This window comes from Seriola aureovittata, chromosome 20 (assembly GCF_021018895.1).
Source record: "Seriola aureovittata isolate HTS-2021-v1 ecotype China chromosome 20, ASM2101889v1, whole genome shotgun sequence".
Taxonomy (NCBI): Eukaryota; Metazoa; Chordata; class Actinopteri; order Carangiformes; family Carangidae; genus Seriola; species Seriola aureovittata.
In genome coordinates, this window is record NC_079383.1 from 701,304 (window position 1) to 721,192 (window position 19,889).

The following is a 19,889-nucleotide window of genomic DNA, read 5'->3' on the forward strand; positions in this document are numbered from 1 at the left end:
TCAAGTGCACAGATAAGTGATGTGAACCTGGTTCCTTCTCTGGTCACAGTGTCACACAACAAATACAACATGGAAAATTATGGCTCCAAACTCCAAGACATTCGTCTCTCAAGACGACAGGAAACAGCCTGTACCGTAAATCTGAGTGTAAACTACATTTACAAAAACATTTCCTAAATACTCAGAGACCAAGAACCAGGACTTTCTCCTCACTGTGTCAGAGAGGAAAGGTCGTAGTCTGGGATTCTTTATCCTTTTCTCCTCCACAGTCACCTTGAACTGCACCATGTGAATACATGTTGCAGACAGTGTGTAGTACAGATGTTCACAGCTGCATCAGAGGGTCCAGATGACACTGGGACACTGGTTCTGACAAATCCTCCTAAGACCTCCTCCTGTTAGCTTAGCATACGAACTGGATTTTATCAATCCCAAAGAGCTGAGATACAGATTTGAAGTCTTCCAGAAACTCATGCCTGAGCTGGAACGATCAAGAATAATCTGATATAAAATAATCTGATGTAGAATAATGTGTTATAGAACAATCTGTTATAGAATAATCTGATGTAGAATAATGTGTTATAGAATCTGTTATAGAATAATCTGTTATAGAATAATCTGTTATAGAATAATCTGATGTAGAATAATGTGTTATAGAATCTGTTATAGAATAATCTGATGTAGAATAATCTGATATAGAACAATCTGATGTAGAATAATCTGTTATAGAATAATGTGTTATAGAATAATCTGTTATAGAATAATCTGTTATAGAATAATCTGTCATAGAACAATCTATTATAAAATAATCTGATGTAGAATAATGTGTTATAGAACAATCTGTTATAGAATAATCTATTATAGAATAATCTGATGTAGAATCTGTTATAGAATAATCTGTTATAGAATATGTTATAGAACAAGCTGATATAGAATAATCTGATGTAGAATAATCTGATATAGAATAATGTGTTATAGAACAAGCTGATATAGAACAATCTGATATAGAATAATGTGTTATAGAATAATGTGTTATAGAACAAGCTGATATAGAATAATCTGATATAGAACAAGCTGATATAGAATAATGTGTTATGGAATAATGTGTTATAGAATAATCTGTTATAGAATAATCTGATATAGAATAATGTGTTATGGAATAATGTGTTATAGAACAAGCTGATATAGAACAATCTGATATGGAATAATCTGATGTAGAACAATGTGTTATAGAACAAGCTGATATAGAATAATCTGATGTAGAATAATATGTTATAGAATAATCTGTTATAGAATAATCTGATATAGAACAATCTGATATAGAATCATCTGTTATAGAATAATCTGTTATAGAATAATCTGTTATAGAATAATCTGATATAGAGTAATCTGTTAAAGAATAATCTGATATAGAATAATCTGATGTAGAATAATCTGTTATAGAACAAGTTGATATAGAATAATCTGATATAGAATAATCTGATGTAGAATAATCTGTTATAGAACAAGCTGATGTAGAACAAGCTGATGTAGAACAAGCTGATGTAGATTGTGTATCAGACAGAAAAGGAATAAAGCCATCAGCAGTAAACAGTCCAGCGAGCTGCAGATACACAGATAGTCTTTATCCTATATCTAGGCTACTGGCCATGTCCCTCCCCACACAGTTATACATGTGATTTAATCTTTTGTTTCTCTCCAGTTTGAGATAACAGTTGCTCGGCCCTCCTCATGCTTCCATTTGTTCCACTTTGGAGGAAAAGCAGCCTGAAGCTTGACAGAGGAGCCTCGCTGCTCGTCGCAGTGAAGTGGAGCAGGAACACAGATCAGATCTGCAGCTGCTCGTCCTTCAGTGGAAACCTGCTCAGAACTGATCACTGCTGACGCCTTTACCTGATTATTACACTAACTCAGACTGATCCCCTTCAGCTGAGAGACATTCACATTACTCTTTAGTTCTTGTTCATGTTAGAAAACTTTATTCATCCTTATTCCTTTAAGAACATACGAGACTTTGAGTCTCAGTTTAATCTTTAATCTGTTTGTTTCCTCTCAGAAGCAGCAGCTCACGTCTTTCCCTTCATGTTTCAAATACAATTATTTGAGAATAAACCCGGATGATGTTTCTGCCTGGCTCACTTTCTCTCAATCTCTTACTTTAACAAACTACAAAGATCATTATGTTGAAGACACTTACTTTATTTGATTAACTCAAGCAGCTGAAGTCTCATTAACTTTAGATGAAAATACATGTTAGCACAGAAATAGATCTGAGGCTTTTGTGCCCCTCCATTTAAAACCTGTCAGTGTTTATACAGACTGTTGTTCTAAGATAGAAAATCAAGACAAAGCAGCTAAAGAATATCACTGCACCTCCTGAAGGGAGGATAACAGGTCAGTTGTTTTACAGTAAAGAGTCATCAGTCTTACACATTTAACAGACAGCACCATGTGCACGGGGTAAACACACATAATGAAATTAATAAATGAAACACTGTTCCTATACAGTGTGAGTGACGCAGCTGGAACAAAGCTCTTTATAAAGTTTCATTTTCACTTTAGGGACAATGTGAAGCTTCAGAGGGAAGAAACTGATTCACTGTTCAGAGGGTGAGTCATTTAAAATGGAGCCAGTTATCAGGGATGTTAGGTCAATACCACTGCTACCACTACTACCACTATTAATACTAACAATGCTAATAATAATACTAATACTAATAATACTAATAATACTAATAATACTATTAATACTATTAATACTAATAATAATACTAATAATACTATTAATACTAACAATACTAATAATAATACTAATAATACTAATAACACTACTAATACTAATAATACTAATAATACTATTAATACTAATAATACTATTAATACTATTAATACTAATAATACCAATAATAATAATAATACGGCCACTTTACAGGCAGCAGAACAACCTGTAAACACAACGTGGTAATGCACTTATATAGTGGTTTGTGTTTTGCTTTATACTACAAGCCACAAACACACACACACACACACACACACACACACACACACACACACACACACACACACACACACACACACACACAGTGTTTTTCCTGAGGACACTTCGACATGGAAACTGGAGCAGCCGAGGATCGAACCACTGACCTCTGGTTGGTGGACGACCCGCTCTACCTCCTGAAGCACATCTGACATAAACACCTGTTCACACATCGAGCAGAGACACTGACACTTCACCTGTCACCTGGAGGGAATGCTAACGGCTAACTGATATTCATAAACCTTCAATTTTGCTCTTCTGTTGATGAGCAGCTACTGAAGAAATATTTACAGGAAGTTTTCTATTGTTTCATAGTTGACCTTTGACCCCTGAGGTTTTAATGTGTCAGGATTTCTATCCAGCAGAGATACTCAACCACCGAGAGCTCACAAGAGACAAACTTGATTCAGCAAAGGTCAAGATATCCTGACCTTGTGTGGGACAAACTCCAAGACAGCTGGATCCTACAATTCCCATAATGCAACTCAATTAGTCACTCCCTGCCTGGTTAACACCTACACTGATGCTTCCGGTTTGTAATGGCCTTTCTGTCAGTGTCCAGACTCCCAGCTGAGACTCAGAGTCTCCACACGCTGAACTCCTCACAGAGTTTCACCTCGTTAACGTCCACATGATGTTTTTATAAAACACAGACACATGATGATGAAATAACCATCAACTCCATGACTGAGTGTTTCCACCTTGACCTGCAGTGAACCAATCACAGTCTCATAAACACAGATTCAGGGTTTCATACGTCACAGACCTGAGGAACCAATCCTGACAGCTGGTGGGGACGGGGGGCGGGGCTAAATACACCTGAAACCTTGTCAGTACAGAGTGAGAGTTAGCATTAGCACAACCGCTAACACTGTGTCAGTCACTGCCAGTTACAAGCTAACAAACAACATAAACAAATAAAAGATGCTAACTGTGCTAACTGAAAACATGTTGAACTAAATATTAAAGAGTTTAAAACACGACTGGAGGAACTTTAAAAGGGAAGCCCTAAAAAAATCCCTGTAATCCTGATAAACTAAATCCTACTGTAACATCTGCATATCGCGATCAGCCCAAAACTAATGCTAGAAACGAACCAATTAGCAGTGACTGAGCGAGTAAAGACTCATCATGGCACAGCAAAAGGACATTTAGTTTCTGGCGTGAGATCTGCGTCTAACTCAGATCAGCATTAAGAATTCATTGGGCGGGAGGAGCCACAGAGCTGGAGCTCTCTGAGGAGACATCATGATTGGCCCGCTCCGATCTCATGGCATGACACGGCGGTCACGGCTGACAAGAGAGCAGGATGGGCAACCACCTCCGATTGGAAACCAGCCACACACACACACACACACACACACACACACAACACACACACACACACACACACACACACTGAGGGAATGAGCCTGAGCGAGTCTAATTAAATACACAAGTGCTGGAGTTCACTGAGAAGAATTAACTCTCTGCGCTGACCTACTTTAATGCTCCTGTTTGTAAAAATAAGAATAGCTTCAGAAGTTTGAGAAGCTGAAGTCTGACAGTGTTAATGAAGGTGATGGTGCATTGAAATGTAAATGAAATATTCCAAAAACAAAACATCAGTCAGGGAATCCCCGTCCCAGCCCCTGCAGGGAGAGGGCTTCATGGGAGCGGTGCAGTCATCCCAACAGCATCCATCACACAGTATTAGAGGCAGATCTATAATACGAGATGCCAGTTTGATTGGAGAGCCACGGGCCAGTGGTGAATTAGAGCGTGGATAAAGAGCGCAGCAGGGGAACGAGTGACACTCACCACAAGCTGCACGCAGTCTGTGCTTAAATGCTTCAAATCAGCTCCGATTGTCTTACAGTCTTCAGGATTCTCCACAATAACATGAAATGCTGAGAGGAAGACGGACACGTCCATCATGGCTGCACTGACGGTCTCAACCTGAGAGACTCGTGTCTGCATTATCTATTGGGCTGAAACAGTGTTAATCTACTTAGAGAGAGAGAGTGTGTGTGTGTGTGTGTGTGTGTGAAATCCTTTGATGAAGCTGCAGCCATTTCCAGCTCACGATGCACTGTACTGTAAATAACATGTGAGTATGTGTTTAACCCTAGGAATGAATAGTGTGTGTGTGTGTGTGTGTGTGTGTGTGTGTGTGTGTGTGTGTGTGTGGTTATCTGTTGGATCTGCTGTAAAAGTTCACATCAAAGTGTGTATTGTGTTGTGTTATATGAATGTATGTGTTGCTCCAGCTGTTGACAGCAGCTCGTCGCTGACAGCAGCTGTAATATGATAAATATAATATAGATTTTAAGGCCTATAAATACATCATCTATACAAACGCTACACACATGACGGAGGATTATAAACCCATCTATCTTTACATGATGAGGGCAGATGTCTACATTGTTCAGGTGACGGAGGTCACACACCTGTAGTGGAGGGAAACCACCTCAACAGAATGAACAAGTCACATTCAGCTGATCTCCGTGTTACCTATATATATATATATATATATATATGTGCTGATGTATAGTTATGGATGTGTGGTGGCAGCTCCCGCCTCTCTGTGTTGTAGTATTGATTGATGGAGGAGCAGGAGGAGCAGGAGGAGCAGGAGGAGCAGGAGGAGCAGCATGCAGCGTGAACCCACCTCTACGAAGTAGAAACAGGGCAGCAGGCTGACGCTGTCTTTGGTCAGGATCCCCTTCTCTCTCGCAGACATGGTCGGGCCTCCAGACGTCCGCACAGATCCGAGATGTGACGATGGAAGAAAGGCTGAGCTCTTCCAGGCTTCCCGCCGGGATCAGGAGCGCTCCATGCCGCCGCGTGCAGCAGGATGCTCGGGGACGACAGCTGCACGGTATCCGGCACCCGACACCCAGATCTGCACGGTCCGGAATCTGTGCTGGTGAGGAGCCCGGACTCGGTTCTGAGCGCGGCTTCCGACGAGCTGTCAGGTAGAGAGCGGAGCCACACCGACGGAGGGAGGGAGGGGGAGGAGGACACGGAGCGCAGGCGCACTGGGGAGGAGGGCTGTCGGCAGCATATGGTTTTGACCGCTGACACTTAATGTAGGATCTGACTGTAGATTAACATGTTCCTGTGAACACGCGCCTCTCAGCCCTCTGTCACACCAGGTGAGAGAGAGAGAGAGAGAGAGAGAGAGAGAGGGAGAGACAGAGGGAGAGAGAGAGAGAGAGACAGAGGGAGAGAGAGAGAGAGAGACACAGAGGGAGAGAGAGAGAGAGAGACAGAGAGAGAGAGAGAGAGAGAGAGAGACAGAGAGAGAGAGAGAGAGACAGAGAGAGAGAGAGAGACACAGAGAGAGAGAGACAGAGAGAGAGACAGAGAGAGAGAGACAGAGAGAGAGGGAAAGATGCATATAATAATATAATATAATATATGTAGGCCTATATATAAATATGTATATATCGCTGAGTAGCCTTCTATATATTCATACATTAAACACACTTTCTGTCTAATACAGGAAATTAAAGTCAGAATATGTGAATAACAAAATAAAATCAATTATGCTGACATTACTTCCTGTTCCTTCATCATTCATCCACAGTCTTCTCAGTGGCTTGGAGGGAAAGGGCTTTACAGACAGAAGGGTGGGGTCATATTACTTCCTGGGTGTGGTTAATAGGATGACAGGTGATTTGCAGGTGAGGCAGGTGCTGACCTCTAGTGTGATTCACATGATGTGGTTCTATCAGTTTATTCAGCAGATCAGAGCAGGGTTACATTAGGTCATTGACCCCTGTGTGTGTTTGAGTTACTGCAGTCAACACCTCAGTGTGTGTTGTTGTGAGGATGAAGCTGTGATCACACAGTTACAGTGTGAATTTAACCTGCTGCTCGACAAGCTCCTCCCACTGCTCCATGACTGCTGGTCTGGTAAGTGGACACCACCTGCACAATTAGTCAGTGTGTGTGTGTGTGTGTGTGTGTGTGTGTGTGTGTGTGTGTGTGTGTCAGGACTCTTCTTACTGCTGCTGGAACACACACAGACAGGAGTGATGCTGCTTTCATGATCCTGCTCTGAGCTCCGACGTCTGAAGACTGCTGCATGTGAAAGTGTTTGAGTGTGTGTCCAACAGTCAACACAGTGTGTGATGAACAGATGATGATGTGTGAGGCAGAAAGACTCCACTTCTAAACAGACACAGCATAAGACAGGAAACGCTGAATGAAATGCAGCTACAAAATCTACAGACATGTTGATGGGAAAGAAACACCTTTTTATAAAATCACAAATAATCTTTTGAAGCAGCAGCAATAACCTGGAGCAGTGTGTATGAAACCAGTAAGAAAGAGTCCTAAAGTCTGACCTTTCGTAGCTTCAGTGACCCTTCATTTATCGTATCCAACGGCGATACATGATGTATGCTTCATTATACACAGTCACATATTAACCCCTGCAGTTAATCTTTACATATGTTATTATCATTCTGTCAAAACAACAGTCCTGTGATAAATCCCCAGATCTTAATGGAGGTTATAGTTTCAGAAAAGGGTTTTCATCCCTGTTGAATTGCATTGTAAAAAACAAACAAACAACAACAACAACAGCAACAAACAAAACAACAGCACCATGGTTTTATTGATGAGGCTGTAAACTGCATCTGAAATTTGTTTAATTTAGTCGATGGTTCAAATTTAAAGTCCAGCTGTTAAAAACATCAATGTTTGTGTAAGTGTCAAAAAAATAAAGAAAAAGAATTGTGTCGCTCTGACAAGTGTTTCTTTTTTTGATCTTTATTGATGTTGAACATTGTACATCACTTTTCCAGAGTGGTTTTTAACCCCCCCCCCCTTCACCCATGACAGCCATCAGATTTTATGACAACAAAAACAATAATTAATAAATTACTTAAACGTATATCAATGTGTTTATATGCATACGTACACACCTGTAAATAAATAGATTAAATTAAATAAAAAAAGAAAGAAAAGGTGCAGTCTCATTTGGTAAATAACAAATTTAAGAACTTAATCCAATATTTTATGAAAAATATGACTTTTATGTTTGATCATGTATGTGAGACTTTCAATCACTAAACAAGAAGAAGGTTCATTGATCCAAAGATGTTCCACAAACACTTTTCTAATGTCCAGCAGTCAGACTGTTGAAGCCTCTCTGAATTCACACCAACATCTGCGGATGTTTTAAACGCTTCAATTAATTTTATTCTATATATTTATGTTGCTGGATGGTGACTCCTCGGTTTACCTTATTTCCGACATCACTTGAAGGCAGCACTCACCTCGGAGCCCGACCTGAGCCGCGCATGCGCCCCCAGCAGCGGAACCCCCCGTGCACGCAGCACTGAGGATCCGGTAATTAACACAACGAAGATGCGGAAAAGTGTGAAGAGATGAGCCGGAGCCCCGGAGCCCGTGGAGCCGGATGACGTGACCGCTGCAGAGCTGCTGTCAGCGGGGTAAACTTGTGCCTTCGGTCGCTGAGACTCGAGAGAGGCTGCACAAACTCCTGGAGCTGCCCAAGGTAGGAGTCTCTCTCCCGGGGTGTCCTTCAGCTGTGTGGCCGCTGGTCTCCACCTCCGGCCGGCAGAGTCAGAGCTTCATGAGCCGCTCAGACGTTCACCTGACAGCCCTCAGTGTGTGTTGAGCTGCGGGAGGGAGCAACTCTTCTTCTTCTACTACAGTGAGCTGAGTTTACCTGTGAGCTTCACCCGGTGTCTCTGGTTACAGCAGCACAGTCTGTCAGTGTGTGATGATGAAGTCAGTCACAGACAGAGTGGAGCAGAGCTGGGTTTGTTTTCATGTATATTACATATATTTAACAGCTGTGTAACATCTGTGGCTCAGGTCTGAGACTGTAACCCTGACACACACCTGTCACAGTGACGTCATCAGGGTCATCTGATCTTTAGCTTAGAGACTACAGGGTCCAAAGGTCAGAATGACCTCTTCTCCTCGACCTCCATGGAAAAGGTCACGAGGTCAAAGAAGTGAAGGAGAACTCATGAACTGACATTAAGATTTAATTTAAACTAACTTTATTTATAACACCTGGAGGATAAAAACAAACAGGATGAAATGTTGAAACAAGAAAACACGAAAGGAAAATACAAGTATAGAAAGTTGAGTCATTAAACTAATAATTAAATAGAAATAATGAGCTGAGATCAGAATACAGTTAAGTTAAATAGAGAAAATGAATGTTTATGTCTTTCCACACTGGGAGGATTCAGTACAACAACATGAATATGTAGACTATAGTATTTAGTTGTGGTGATGATGATGATGATGATGATGATGATGATGTAACAATAGATTCATCAGCTCGTTCTTCATGACAACTCCTGACTGATGAAAGAGAATGAATCTATATTTATGGATCTGAGCTTCAGTCCATCAAACAGAAACAGCTGCTCTGTTGTTTCTACATTCATGTGACTCTGCTGTGGTTTTAAATGTTGCTGCAGCAAGGAATTGTGGGACGGCATGTCTCCTTTCCTTGGGTAAAGGAAGCTCCAGTGTTTCCTAAAGGAGATGAGAGAGGAAGCAGTGAAGTTTCTTCCCTCATGAAGCTGCTCAGAGACTGAAGATCTTTTCAGTCTGAACCTTCAGGAGAGAAACAGACTTCATGCACCATGTTGCATCATGGGAAGTGTAGGAGCCGCTGTTTTTAAAGGTGATTAACACGATGAAGAGATGAGCCGGAGATCATCAACATCAAACACACACAAGTGTTGTATTTACACGATGAAATCAAATTTCACGCGTCAGTAAAAAGTAGAAGCAGCTTCTCACAGCTCAGTGTGAGACTGTTGTCCAGCAGCCGTTCAGTGGACGACTGTTTCACTGGTTCTCAGGGTGGAGCAGCGTCTTCACCGCAGCACCCAGCAGTGATAACAGTCCCACTCTCTGTTTTCAACCGCTGCCCCATGAGCAGCTGCTGCAGGGATGAAGGTTGATTGGTTAATTGGTTAATTGGTAAGACGGGCTGAGGCTGTGACCCTGATTTATTACATGATTCAGATTGAGTCAGTGATTTTAGTCCTGAGGTCAAAGTTCATGTGAGTTTTTGCCACATTTAATTAACTTTGTTCTTATTGTTTTTAGTCGATATTGACATTAAGTCACAAAGTTGAAACACACTGCACTGACACGATGTGAAGCTCTATTTAATGGAATCTATTGGTCAGAAACAGTCAGTTAAAGCAGGTGGAGCTGTTAATGTTCAGACTGTAACGACCTGTTTCAATTAGAAACTAACACGTCTGGACTCACCTGCTCGCTCACCTTCCAGGTGAAGTTAGGAGCAGACTGTCAACTCTTCCACCCACTCAGCTGCAGCAGGTGTGTGTGTGTGTGTGTGTGTGTGTGTGTGTGTGTGTGTGTGTGGTGTGTGTGTGTGTGTGTGTGTGTGTGAAGGTGAGGTCAGTATTCTCTGTCCTGCAGCTTCGGTCTCTCTCTCTCTCGCTGAACGCTCCACTGAGTTCACCAGCTGCTCTCTGACTCTGACTCTGTCTTCTCTATGCTGCTGAGCATGCTGGGTAAAGTGGCTTTTTACTGCTTTTATTTTTTACTCCTCTGCGCCGGCGACAGTCAGAGCAGCCATTTTGTTTTCAGGTTGTCCGTCTGTCCGTCACGATATGTCAGAAACAGCTCAAAGGAACGTCTTCACATTTGGTGCAACCGTTCACCTGGACTCAAGCATGAGCTGAGCAGACTTTAGTGGTCAAAGGTCAAAGGTTAAAGATCAGTGTGACCTCACAAAACACTTTTTAGCCATTACTCAAGACTTCACAGCAATTATGACAAAGTGTCACACCGATGGTTGATATGTAATATCTCCTCTGACTCTGGATAAACAGGAAGTGACCTGGAACTAGTCTGAGTGGAGGAGGGATACGACCACGAGGAGGTGGTTCAGTAGTAGCATCAACGTTAGCATGCTGAGCTCTGATCACACTGTGGAAACAATGGACATAATGAGAACCAATCACATTCCCTGATCACTGCTCCACTATTGATTAGTGAAGCTTTGGTTTTTAACACACGTGGTTGTCTCGGTAATTATTCATGGCATTTATCATCATCATCTTTATTATATCTGATGTTTATCCTGTTGCACTAACAGCTCCTCAGACAGAGCTCCTACTCAGCTCCTCCTCAGCTCCTCCTCAGCTCCTCAGACAGAGCTCCTCCTCAGCTCCTCCTCAGCTCCTCAGACAGAGCTCCTCCTCAGCTCCTCCTCAGCTCCTCCTCAGCTCCTCCTCAGCTCCTCAGACAGAGCTCCTCCTCAGCTCCTCAGACAGAGCTCCTCCTCAGCTCCTCCTCAGCTCCTCCTCAGCTCCTCAGACAGAGCTCCTCCTCAGCTCCTCAGACAGAGCTCCTCCTCAGCTCCTCCTCAGCTCCTCCTCAGCTCCTCAGAAAGAGCTCCTCCTCAGCTCCTCCTCAGCTCCTCCTCAGCTCCTCAGACAGAGCTCCTCCTCAGCTCCTCAGACAGAGCTCCTCCTCAGCTCTTCCTCAGCTCCTCCTCAGCTCCTCCTCAGCTCCTCCTCAGCTCCTCCTCAGCTCCTCCTCAGCTCCTCCTCAGCTCTTCCTCAGCTCCTCAGACAGAGCTCCTACTCAGCTCCTCCTCAGCTCCTCCTCAGCTCCTCCTCAGCTCCTCCTCAGCTCCTCCTCAGCTCCTCCTCAGCTCTTCCTCAGCTCCTCCTCAGCTCCTCCTCAGCTCCTCAGACAGAGCTCCTCCTCAGCTCCTCCTCAGCTCCTCCTCAGCTCCTCCTCAGCTCCTCCTCAGTGTAGGAGGGAGCAGCTTGATTGATATCTGCAGTCTGTTCCAGCTGGGATTTGTTCTATTCTTTTAACACTACAGTGGAACTCTGTGTGAACTGCTTCAGACTGACCTGAGATCAGCTGTTTGCAGACGCAGAGACTCAGTCCTTAGTGATGTGAAGAGCTTGTAGCAGCTGCTTGTCTCCAGTGAAGACTGACAGTAGAACCCAGACGTGAGAACCTGCAGCAGAACATTCACTGTTCTCACTGACTCTGCTGCTGCTGAGCAGACTGCTGCTCAGCGGGATAAAGGTCACTAGAGTTCAAGCTGAGTGCGCATGCTGTGCAGGTCTGTTTGTGTGTGTGTGTGTGTGTGTGTGTGTGTGTGTGTGTGCGTGCGTGTGTGTGTGTGTGTGTGTGTGTGCGTGTGCGTGCGTGCGTGCGTGCGTGTGTGTGTGTGTGCGTGTGTGTGTATTCTCCGGGTGGACTGCTGGACTTTGAATGTCACTTCGACCTTCTCAGTGTCCCTGTGGACATGGAGGGTGAATGCGAAGGACACAGTGTGGACGGCTCGTTGTCCATCAGTCTACAGACCCACTTCCTGCCTGCGCTCTGAGCTGCTGTCGTCCTGCAGCACCAGTTTGATAAGATGGTTTATTGGGGCTCTGATCACCTGATCTTTGCTGTTCCTCCTTCAGAGGATTTACTGCAGAGGAGACGATCTACTTCCTGTTTACACCGGCTCGCACGTGCTCAGTGTAGTGAATGGTCATGTGACATGTGTTTTCAGGTGTGTCAGTGTGGACAGAGATCGTTTGTGTTTTATGAAAACATTTGGGCGTAACCTCAGAGAGACGCCTGGCCAATCGGTGCGTCCAGTGGAGGACAGATGTGACGCGTTTAATGTTCTTACTTTTAAGACAAGTTCCTGAATGATCATGTTTTGTAAATACAGTGAATAAAGATCTGTCGTCCAGATGCTCCGTTGATTAGAGTGAGATGCTGGTGCAGACTTACATCAGCTGTTCTTCAGGAGCTGCAACCTCCAGAGGAGTCGACGGAGGCGTCGCCGTCGTCGTCGTCGAGCGTGAAGGACGAACCGAAATGACTAAAACTTGAGGTTTTAAGGCCCTTGGTCTTTTAACAGTTGTACGGTTAGAGCAATGAATCTTGGCATATGTTGGACCATGAAGGATCCACCTGTTAAATCCTTTGTCGTCCTGGAAAAGAAGGACGTGTTTGAAATGGTTCAGTCCGGTCGCTGTGGCGCAGTCCGTCCTCGGATGCTTCCTCTGCAGGAAGACACCCTGAACTGAGACACAGCTGTGGACTTTACAGACTTTGGAGGCATCTTCAAGTAACAATCAGGCCTTATAATTGTTATAATAATCCCATACTTACAAAAATAATACGCATAGTAAATACCTAAATACAGTGTATGTAATGTCAGTTTATTAGGAACACAACAGTCCTGTAATAAATCCTCCTTAGTGAAGGTTATAATGTTCAGCCTGTGTTAATAATAATAATAACAATAATAATGATAATACATTTTATTTATAGGAGCCTCTCATGTCACTCAGGGACTCACAACACAGGAAAAGATGCAACTACTGGGATGAAATACAAAATAACTTGATGAAATAAATATGATTAAACTCTGAGTTAAACAGAAGAAGCCAGTTTGAGGAGGCGTGTCCTGAGGAGCGTTTGAAAACAGGAAGAGAATAACAGACGTGTTGATACGACTGTGTGATCATCTTGCTGACAGGTGTCTCACTCTCCTCTCACCTTTGTGTTTTTCTCCTGTGCAGATCTTCAGAGGAGGAAGTGGTCATGCCTCCCACACGCCTCAGCAGGAGAGAGCAGAGGAAGCTGCTGACGTCACTGGCCGGAGAGGTAAGACGAGATTCACCTGTAATGACGCCGCTCACAGCGTCTCACCACAGACTTCAGATCAGCTGTACTGGGTTGTTACTGGACTGTGTTCTGTCACCATCTAGTGGCAACGACGTGAAACCACACGTCTCTGTAAAGTAGAAAATCAAACACAGAGTCACGTTCATGTACTTTACCATATTCAAGCGCGTTTTCAGGTGAGGGTCGGAGGTCAGAGGTCATCTTTACCTTCCGCTGTGTGGAATTTCAAATGAGACAGAATGTGATGTGGAATTGTTACAATAAAGATTTAAATCAAATTGAGCAGATATTAAAGCATTTATTATAGAAATATAACCTTTTCTGTAGTTCCAACAAATCCAGCAGAGTGAGACCTCTCTGCTGTAAAACCATCAGCTGATCGAGTCGTGTCAGTTTCCAGTTAAATTCAAATCAGATCAATAATTGAGGCTGGTTATTGTGTGTTTAATGAAACACAGCTGTGTGTGTTGTGTTGACTGTGTATACTCTGTGGTCCGTGGTACAGATGTTTCTGTCAGGATAAATGATATTCAATCATCAGAATCAGAGTCAGAATACTTTATTGATCCTCAGGGTGAAGGTAGCTTCAGTTACAGTTGCTCCCTCAGCAAAGAATAGAGAATAAGAAGCAGATTAGAGGTCCAGATAAAGAACATATAAAACATGTCCTTATGATATAATATATAAATGAAAAATTGCACTTGTCTGAAAGTGTCAGACTTAATCTCAACAGCATCTCTTCCCAGTGTGAGTGTGAACGTTCCCTCTTCATCTTGGAAACAGCAGTTTGATCATTGCACCTTGATTTTGTCTCAGTGCATGTGTGGTTTTTAAAGCTGGCAGTAACAGTCAGGGGGTGGAGCTCAGGTGAAGCTCAGTGTGGAGGAGCTGTTGTGGCCTGAGACACGACTCAGCTCGTCTGAAGATACAGAAACTGGATGTAATCAGCTGCTGCCATAGTGATGGTGAGATGAAGCTTCATGAAGAACTGACTTCATCTCTCCAAGCTTCATGTGAACAGAGCGACACCTAGTGGCCACAAGTGAAACAGGCAGATGCAAACGTTTGGATATTATACAGTAAATGATTATATTAAAGTGTCAGTATAAAAGCAGCTATTATATTATAGTATTATATATATTATATTTATATATATATAAAATATATTTAAAGAAACATAAAGCATCAATAATAATGTCACACTATTATTCTCATACTAAGTCTCAGTCCATCATAAAAACAACCAGTAAATATTGATCAGTTATAAACCTAAAACTATAAAATATAATGTGAACCAGCAGCGGTCACATGCTACAGACGAGATGCAAGGCGTCACGTCATCAGTTACGTCAAACATTAAAATAATCTACGTACCTCACCTGAGAAGATCAGCTGTACTCGACGCCCACTTCTAGGCCTTGGCCTCCCATGTGACATCACTGATCATAAACCCTCCCTCTGTTCAATAACTGAACTATGACACATGACCCTCGGATCAGCTGTGACTGTTTGCTGCTGCTTCAGTGTTTAGATGAGAGAAACATGGGCAGCATCACTGTTCTGCCCCTAACAAAACCCCAACCTATCCTAACCCTAACATAACCTAACCCCAACATAACCCCAGCCTATCCTAACCCTAACATAACCTAACCCCAACATAACCCCAGCCTATCCTAACCCTAACATAATCCTAACCCTAACAAAATCCTAACATAACATAACCTAACCTCAACCCCAGCTCGTCCAAATCAACGTGTTACACGTTAAATTCAGGCTCTAGATTCAGGAAACATCATTTCATATTATATTCATATTTCATTCATGTTTTATTTGTTATTTGGTTTGATGTGTATTGAGGACAGCAAACGTTGAAGGTGAACTGAAGAGTTACTGATTCTTCAGGAATGTTTCCAGCCTCTTTTTAAATATTTCCCCAGAATATTATGACAGTAAAACTTTTGAACACAGCTCATTATTAAAACATGATGTCTCAGACAGAGACGAAAGACACGGAGACAGCAGGAGAGTCACAGGAGAGTAAACCAAGAGAGACAGGTGAACAGTGGAGAACAGGTGATTCAGGTGACTGTCTGTCTGTCTGTCTGTCTGTCTGTCTGTCTGTCTGTCTGTCTGTCCTGCCGCTGGGCGCCTCCTCTGGGCGCCGTTCTTCTCCCTCTGCGTCACCTGCCTGTGACTGGAGGGAGAGCGAGCTGCAGCATGAAGCTTTGGATCATGTGCAGTCACACGTCTGAGCTGTTTTCTGAGGCATCTTCTTTGAAATCAGCTGTTTTTATGACAGTGTTCATCTCCACATGTGCATCAGTCACAATCAGTGTTCAGGTGCCATGAGCCAGAGCTGCATGTAGCGTGTACGTCCTCCATGCGTGTGTGTGTGTGCGTGTGTGTGTGTGTGTGTGTGTGTGTGTGTGTGTGTGTGTGTGTGTGTGTGTGTGTGTGTGTGTGTGCGTGTGTGTGTTGCACTCATCCATGAGACAAGATGAATGAAAGAACAAGATGGAAACCAGGTTCTTTATGGATCGTCTCTGGATCATAGAATCAGACCCGACTCAGGGCGGAACCATGAATAAATATGTGAATGGACTCTTCTTCAGGTTGATGGGAAACACGTTTGACGGCTGTGGTGTGATATGAGGTGAACAGTCGTTGTGTCCTGGTTTGAGTTTCCTGTGACAGTCTAACCTTCTCCCTCTCGTCCACGCTCGGAGGACGTGTCCAGTGTGACAGATGAATGCTGGGAGCTCTGGTGGAGACGCTGTTCAGCTCATGTCACTTGTGACAGTTAGTGACTGTATCTGTCGTTTCTTCTCTCAGACAGACCTCGTCTCTAATCACCAGCGTCTACTTCATCACATGTCACAGAAACCTGCAGAAACACCTTGTATGTTTAGAGTTAAATGATGGATCCAGAGTCTGTGGAGCTGAACACTTGTTGTTCAGGGACTGGCCACTAGAGGGCGCAGCCTGTTCAGTCAGTGAAGGGATGGAGTCACTGCTGCACCTCATACCGACACTGAACACGCTGAGGGTTGTGTAAGCTGTGCAGTAGTATGTAAAAGACATTACATTATAACATCATGTACTGAAGACATGAAGTGTGTTTATGAATATTAATATTGTAAAGAACTAAACAAAGTCTTTCTGATGCGACACACTGTGCTGCCCACAGCATCACTCACAGTCCAACGACAAATGAAGTATGGAAAGTAGAAAACCTGTAGAACACAATGTAAAATATAAACCAGCTGTAACGAATACAATCACTTATAAAATGAGATTTAGTTCTGTTGCCCCGGTGCATGCTGGGAACCTGGGATGCCACATATCTCAGCCTCACAGTCTGTAACGTTCGACGTCATCCCTCAGTGTGAGGGAGATGTGGTCGACCATGTTTAGCAGCTCGTTCTTCACCTGTTCTTACAGGTGAGATTCATCGTTTGATTAATGCAGGTGTTTTTGTTCCTGCACATACGTGTCCAAGTTGTTCTGTGCAGGTGTGTGTGTGTGTGTGTGTGTGTGTGTGTGTGTGTGTGTGTGTGTGTGTGTGTGTGTGTGTGGGACATTGCATGACTTTACAGTAGAGAGAGACGAGGAGAAGGGGATGGAGGATGAGGCGCAGGTCACTGTGCAGACTTGCATGGGTGGAATGAAATCAATCCTACTTACTTTCTTTCTCTCTGGACCGTGTGGACTTCACTCGCTCTCCTCAGAACCAGAACCACGTCAGTGTTTGTTGCTGTTTTCATTCATGACTCCAGCAGCTCTCAGTCAAAGTAAACACTTCATTCTTTCACTCTGTCTTGTCGGGCGTTGTGGGCCTCCTCTCTGTTGCCAGGTGACTCTCCACCATGATGCTCATGTTGTGTTTCTCCTCGACCACATCCATGATGTGCATGTCAGCCATCCTCAGCAGGTGTCACACCACCTGACTGTGATGCTGTCGTTCCTCGGTTGATGTTGCTGATCAGCTGATCACAGTGAATGATTTTCATGTCACACTCAGTACACGTGTAGTTCAGCCTGTCTGTGTTGAGAGTCTGAAGTCAGATGTGAGAGTGGAAAGCAGAGCAGGAGGAAGTCACACACTCTGTACTGTGACTCAGTTTCCTGTGGGACGTGTTGGATCAGCTGAACGTATAGAGATTGACTTATTAACAAATGGCTTTGTTTTTTCCTGAGAGACCAGGAATCAATTAGTTTGGATTAGAACAGTAATGCTTTGATTATCTGACATCATGTGGCGGCTCGCTGCCACTTCCTGTCTGGGAACAAAACAGCAGACGAAACTAACAGATGTCTCATCAGCTGTAAAGTTAAAGTCTCTGCATCTTTTGATTATGAACTTTATGTTTCACAGTATTTTTCTTCCTCTGCGCCGGAGACAGTCAGAGCAGAATGAGTCCGTCCGTCTCATCCTCCTGGACACCATGTCTCAGTGACGCCTTGATGGAACTTCTTCAAATTTGTCACAAACATTCACTTGGACTCAAGGATGAACTGATTAGATTTTGGTGGCTAAAGGTCAAAGGTCAAAGGTCCCAAAGAGCCCAGTTGTTTCTCTCTCTCTATCAAATTTAGTATCGAGAATCACAGAGTTTCATTGGTGACTGCCAGCAGAACAACAGGATTCTAATCAGTCCCATTACACTGTGTATATGTTTATTTACATGTCTTTATTTAAGACGTAGATTTGTACAGTATCAGTCGAGGGAGTGAGACTGAAAAGAAGCCGAGTTCTACAGCAGGACAATGATGCAAATCAACCTAAAATCTGTTACGAGATCCTTAAAGAAAGAAGAAGTTTGGAACGACCTTCTCAGTCCTCTGACTTCAGCATCATAGAACATTTGCGGACAGATTTCCCCTGAATGACAGAATAAAACGTTATCAGATATGAGGTGATCTGAGAAAGAGGAGAGGGTAAATGTGACTCTTCTGTTTGCGTGTTGTCTCCTCTGGCCTCAGGGTCACAGCTCTGAGTGGGATAAACAGTTTAGAGAATGGATGGATGGATGATGGATGAAAGCTGTGACTGCTCTGAGCTTCTGAAGTGCTGTGATAAACAGCAGATCAAGTTTCATATCAAACCCTCAGACAGATCTTCCCTTCTTCAAACCATCTGTCTAATTTAAACCGTGTCCTTGGAATCGATCGGTTCACTCCAGCCGATCACTTCCTGTAATTGAGACACCCACTTTCATTTGTCACACATTTGGATGTGAGTCATTAAGATGTAGCTGGTTCAGATTTCGTGAGTTTGGCTCTCCATGGTCGTCAGCTGTTAGCTCAGGACAGGAAGTGACTCTTTGTGACCGCCTGGCCTCTTCACCTCAGTCCACCGGTCTGCTCAGACGTAAAGCAACATGTTTGTTTGGTACGAGACCAACAAAAATCACTTCATCATCGTTTTATATTTTTTTCACACTGAATATAATAACTGCCAAAATAATGACAATATGATTTGTTTGCATGTCGTGCAGCTCGGGTTTATAGTCGTCATTGCAAAATGTGCCAATATGAGGGGCCATCAGGGGCCCCTTTTCTCCGTGAGGGCCCCAAACATTTGCCTGGTTTGCCTCTGCTGACGGTGCACCTCGGCTCAGATCACACACGTCGACCTCACGGTGCAGCAACTCATCAGATTCATCGTCTGGGAATGGTGGGGGGGTGGGGGGGGGGGGGCATTTGTGCAGGAAGTGTAAATAAAAGATGCTATTAGTGTTTAAAAGAGAACCTGTCGTGTCATGAGTGTTATAGATGCTAAGCAGACTTTATCAGGTAACTGCTGAGTTTGTATAAACAGCATAAAGGGTGGGGACAGAGATATTATCTGTGTGTGATGAGCTACACACTGTTCACACACAAAAACACTGTTGGACAAAGTCTGAAATATTTATAATGTCTGTGGGACGGACGTCGTCGCTCCTGTTTTCTATCTGAGGCTCAAAGCTTCATTGAAATATTGATTTATTGAGCTATGTGGTATAAATATATTCATAGCTACATGAAGCTGTGTTGATGCTAACAAACGAAGCTGTGATCGTCTTTGCTCTGACTCGAACTGGAGAGACGGGGAGGAACACGAGGTGTGTTCTGCTGCTCATGCATCTCCATTAATACTGGTACACAATCATGCTCTCTCTCCCTCTCTCTCTCTCTC

At 43.4% G+C, this 19,889-nt stretch overlaps 2 protein-coding genes across 3 annotated transcripts in view; one reads left to right on the forward strand and one right to left on the reverse strand.

Moving 5' to 3' along the window:
• LOC130161382 (phospholipid phosphatase-related protein type 4) overlaps nt 1-5,907 on the reverse strand; it is a 35,129-nt gene extending 29,222 nt beyond the window's left edge. The window contains exon 1 of the mRNA XM_056364645.1: nt 5,688-5,907. Within this exon, the coding sequence (XP_056220620.1) occupies nt 5,688-5,759 (72 nt within the window). The 5' untranslated portion in view covers nt 5,760-5,907. The remainder of the gene's footprint in view (nt 1-5,687) is intronic.
• Nucleotides 5,908-8,255: 2,348 nt separating this feature from the next.
• Nucleotides 8,256-19,889, forward strand: part of plppr5b (phospholipid phosphatase related 5b) — a 97,216-nt gene continuing 85,582 nt past the window's right edge. Inside the window, exons 1-2 of one of the 2 annotated variants that reach the window (XM_056364675.1) lie at nt 8,256-8,549; nt 13,606-13,690. In XM_056364675.1, the coding sequence (XP_056220650.1) occupies nt 13,628-13,690 (63 nt within the window). In that variant the 5' untranslated portion in view covers nt 8,256-8,549; nt 13,606-13,627. Of the gene's footprint in view, nt 8,550-8,683; nt 8,709-13,605; nt 13,691-19,889 lie in introns of those variants that run through there. The other variant, XM_056364676.1, reaches the window with a different exon arrangement.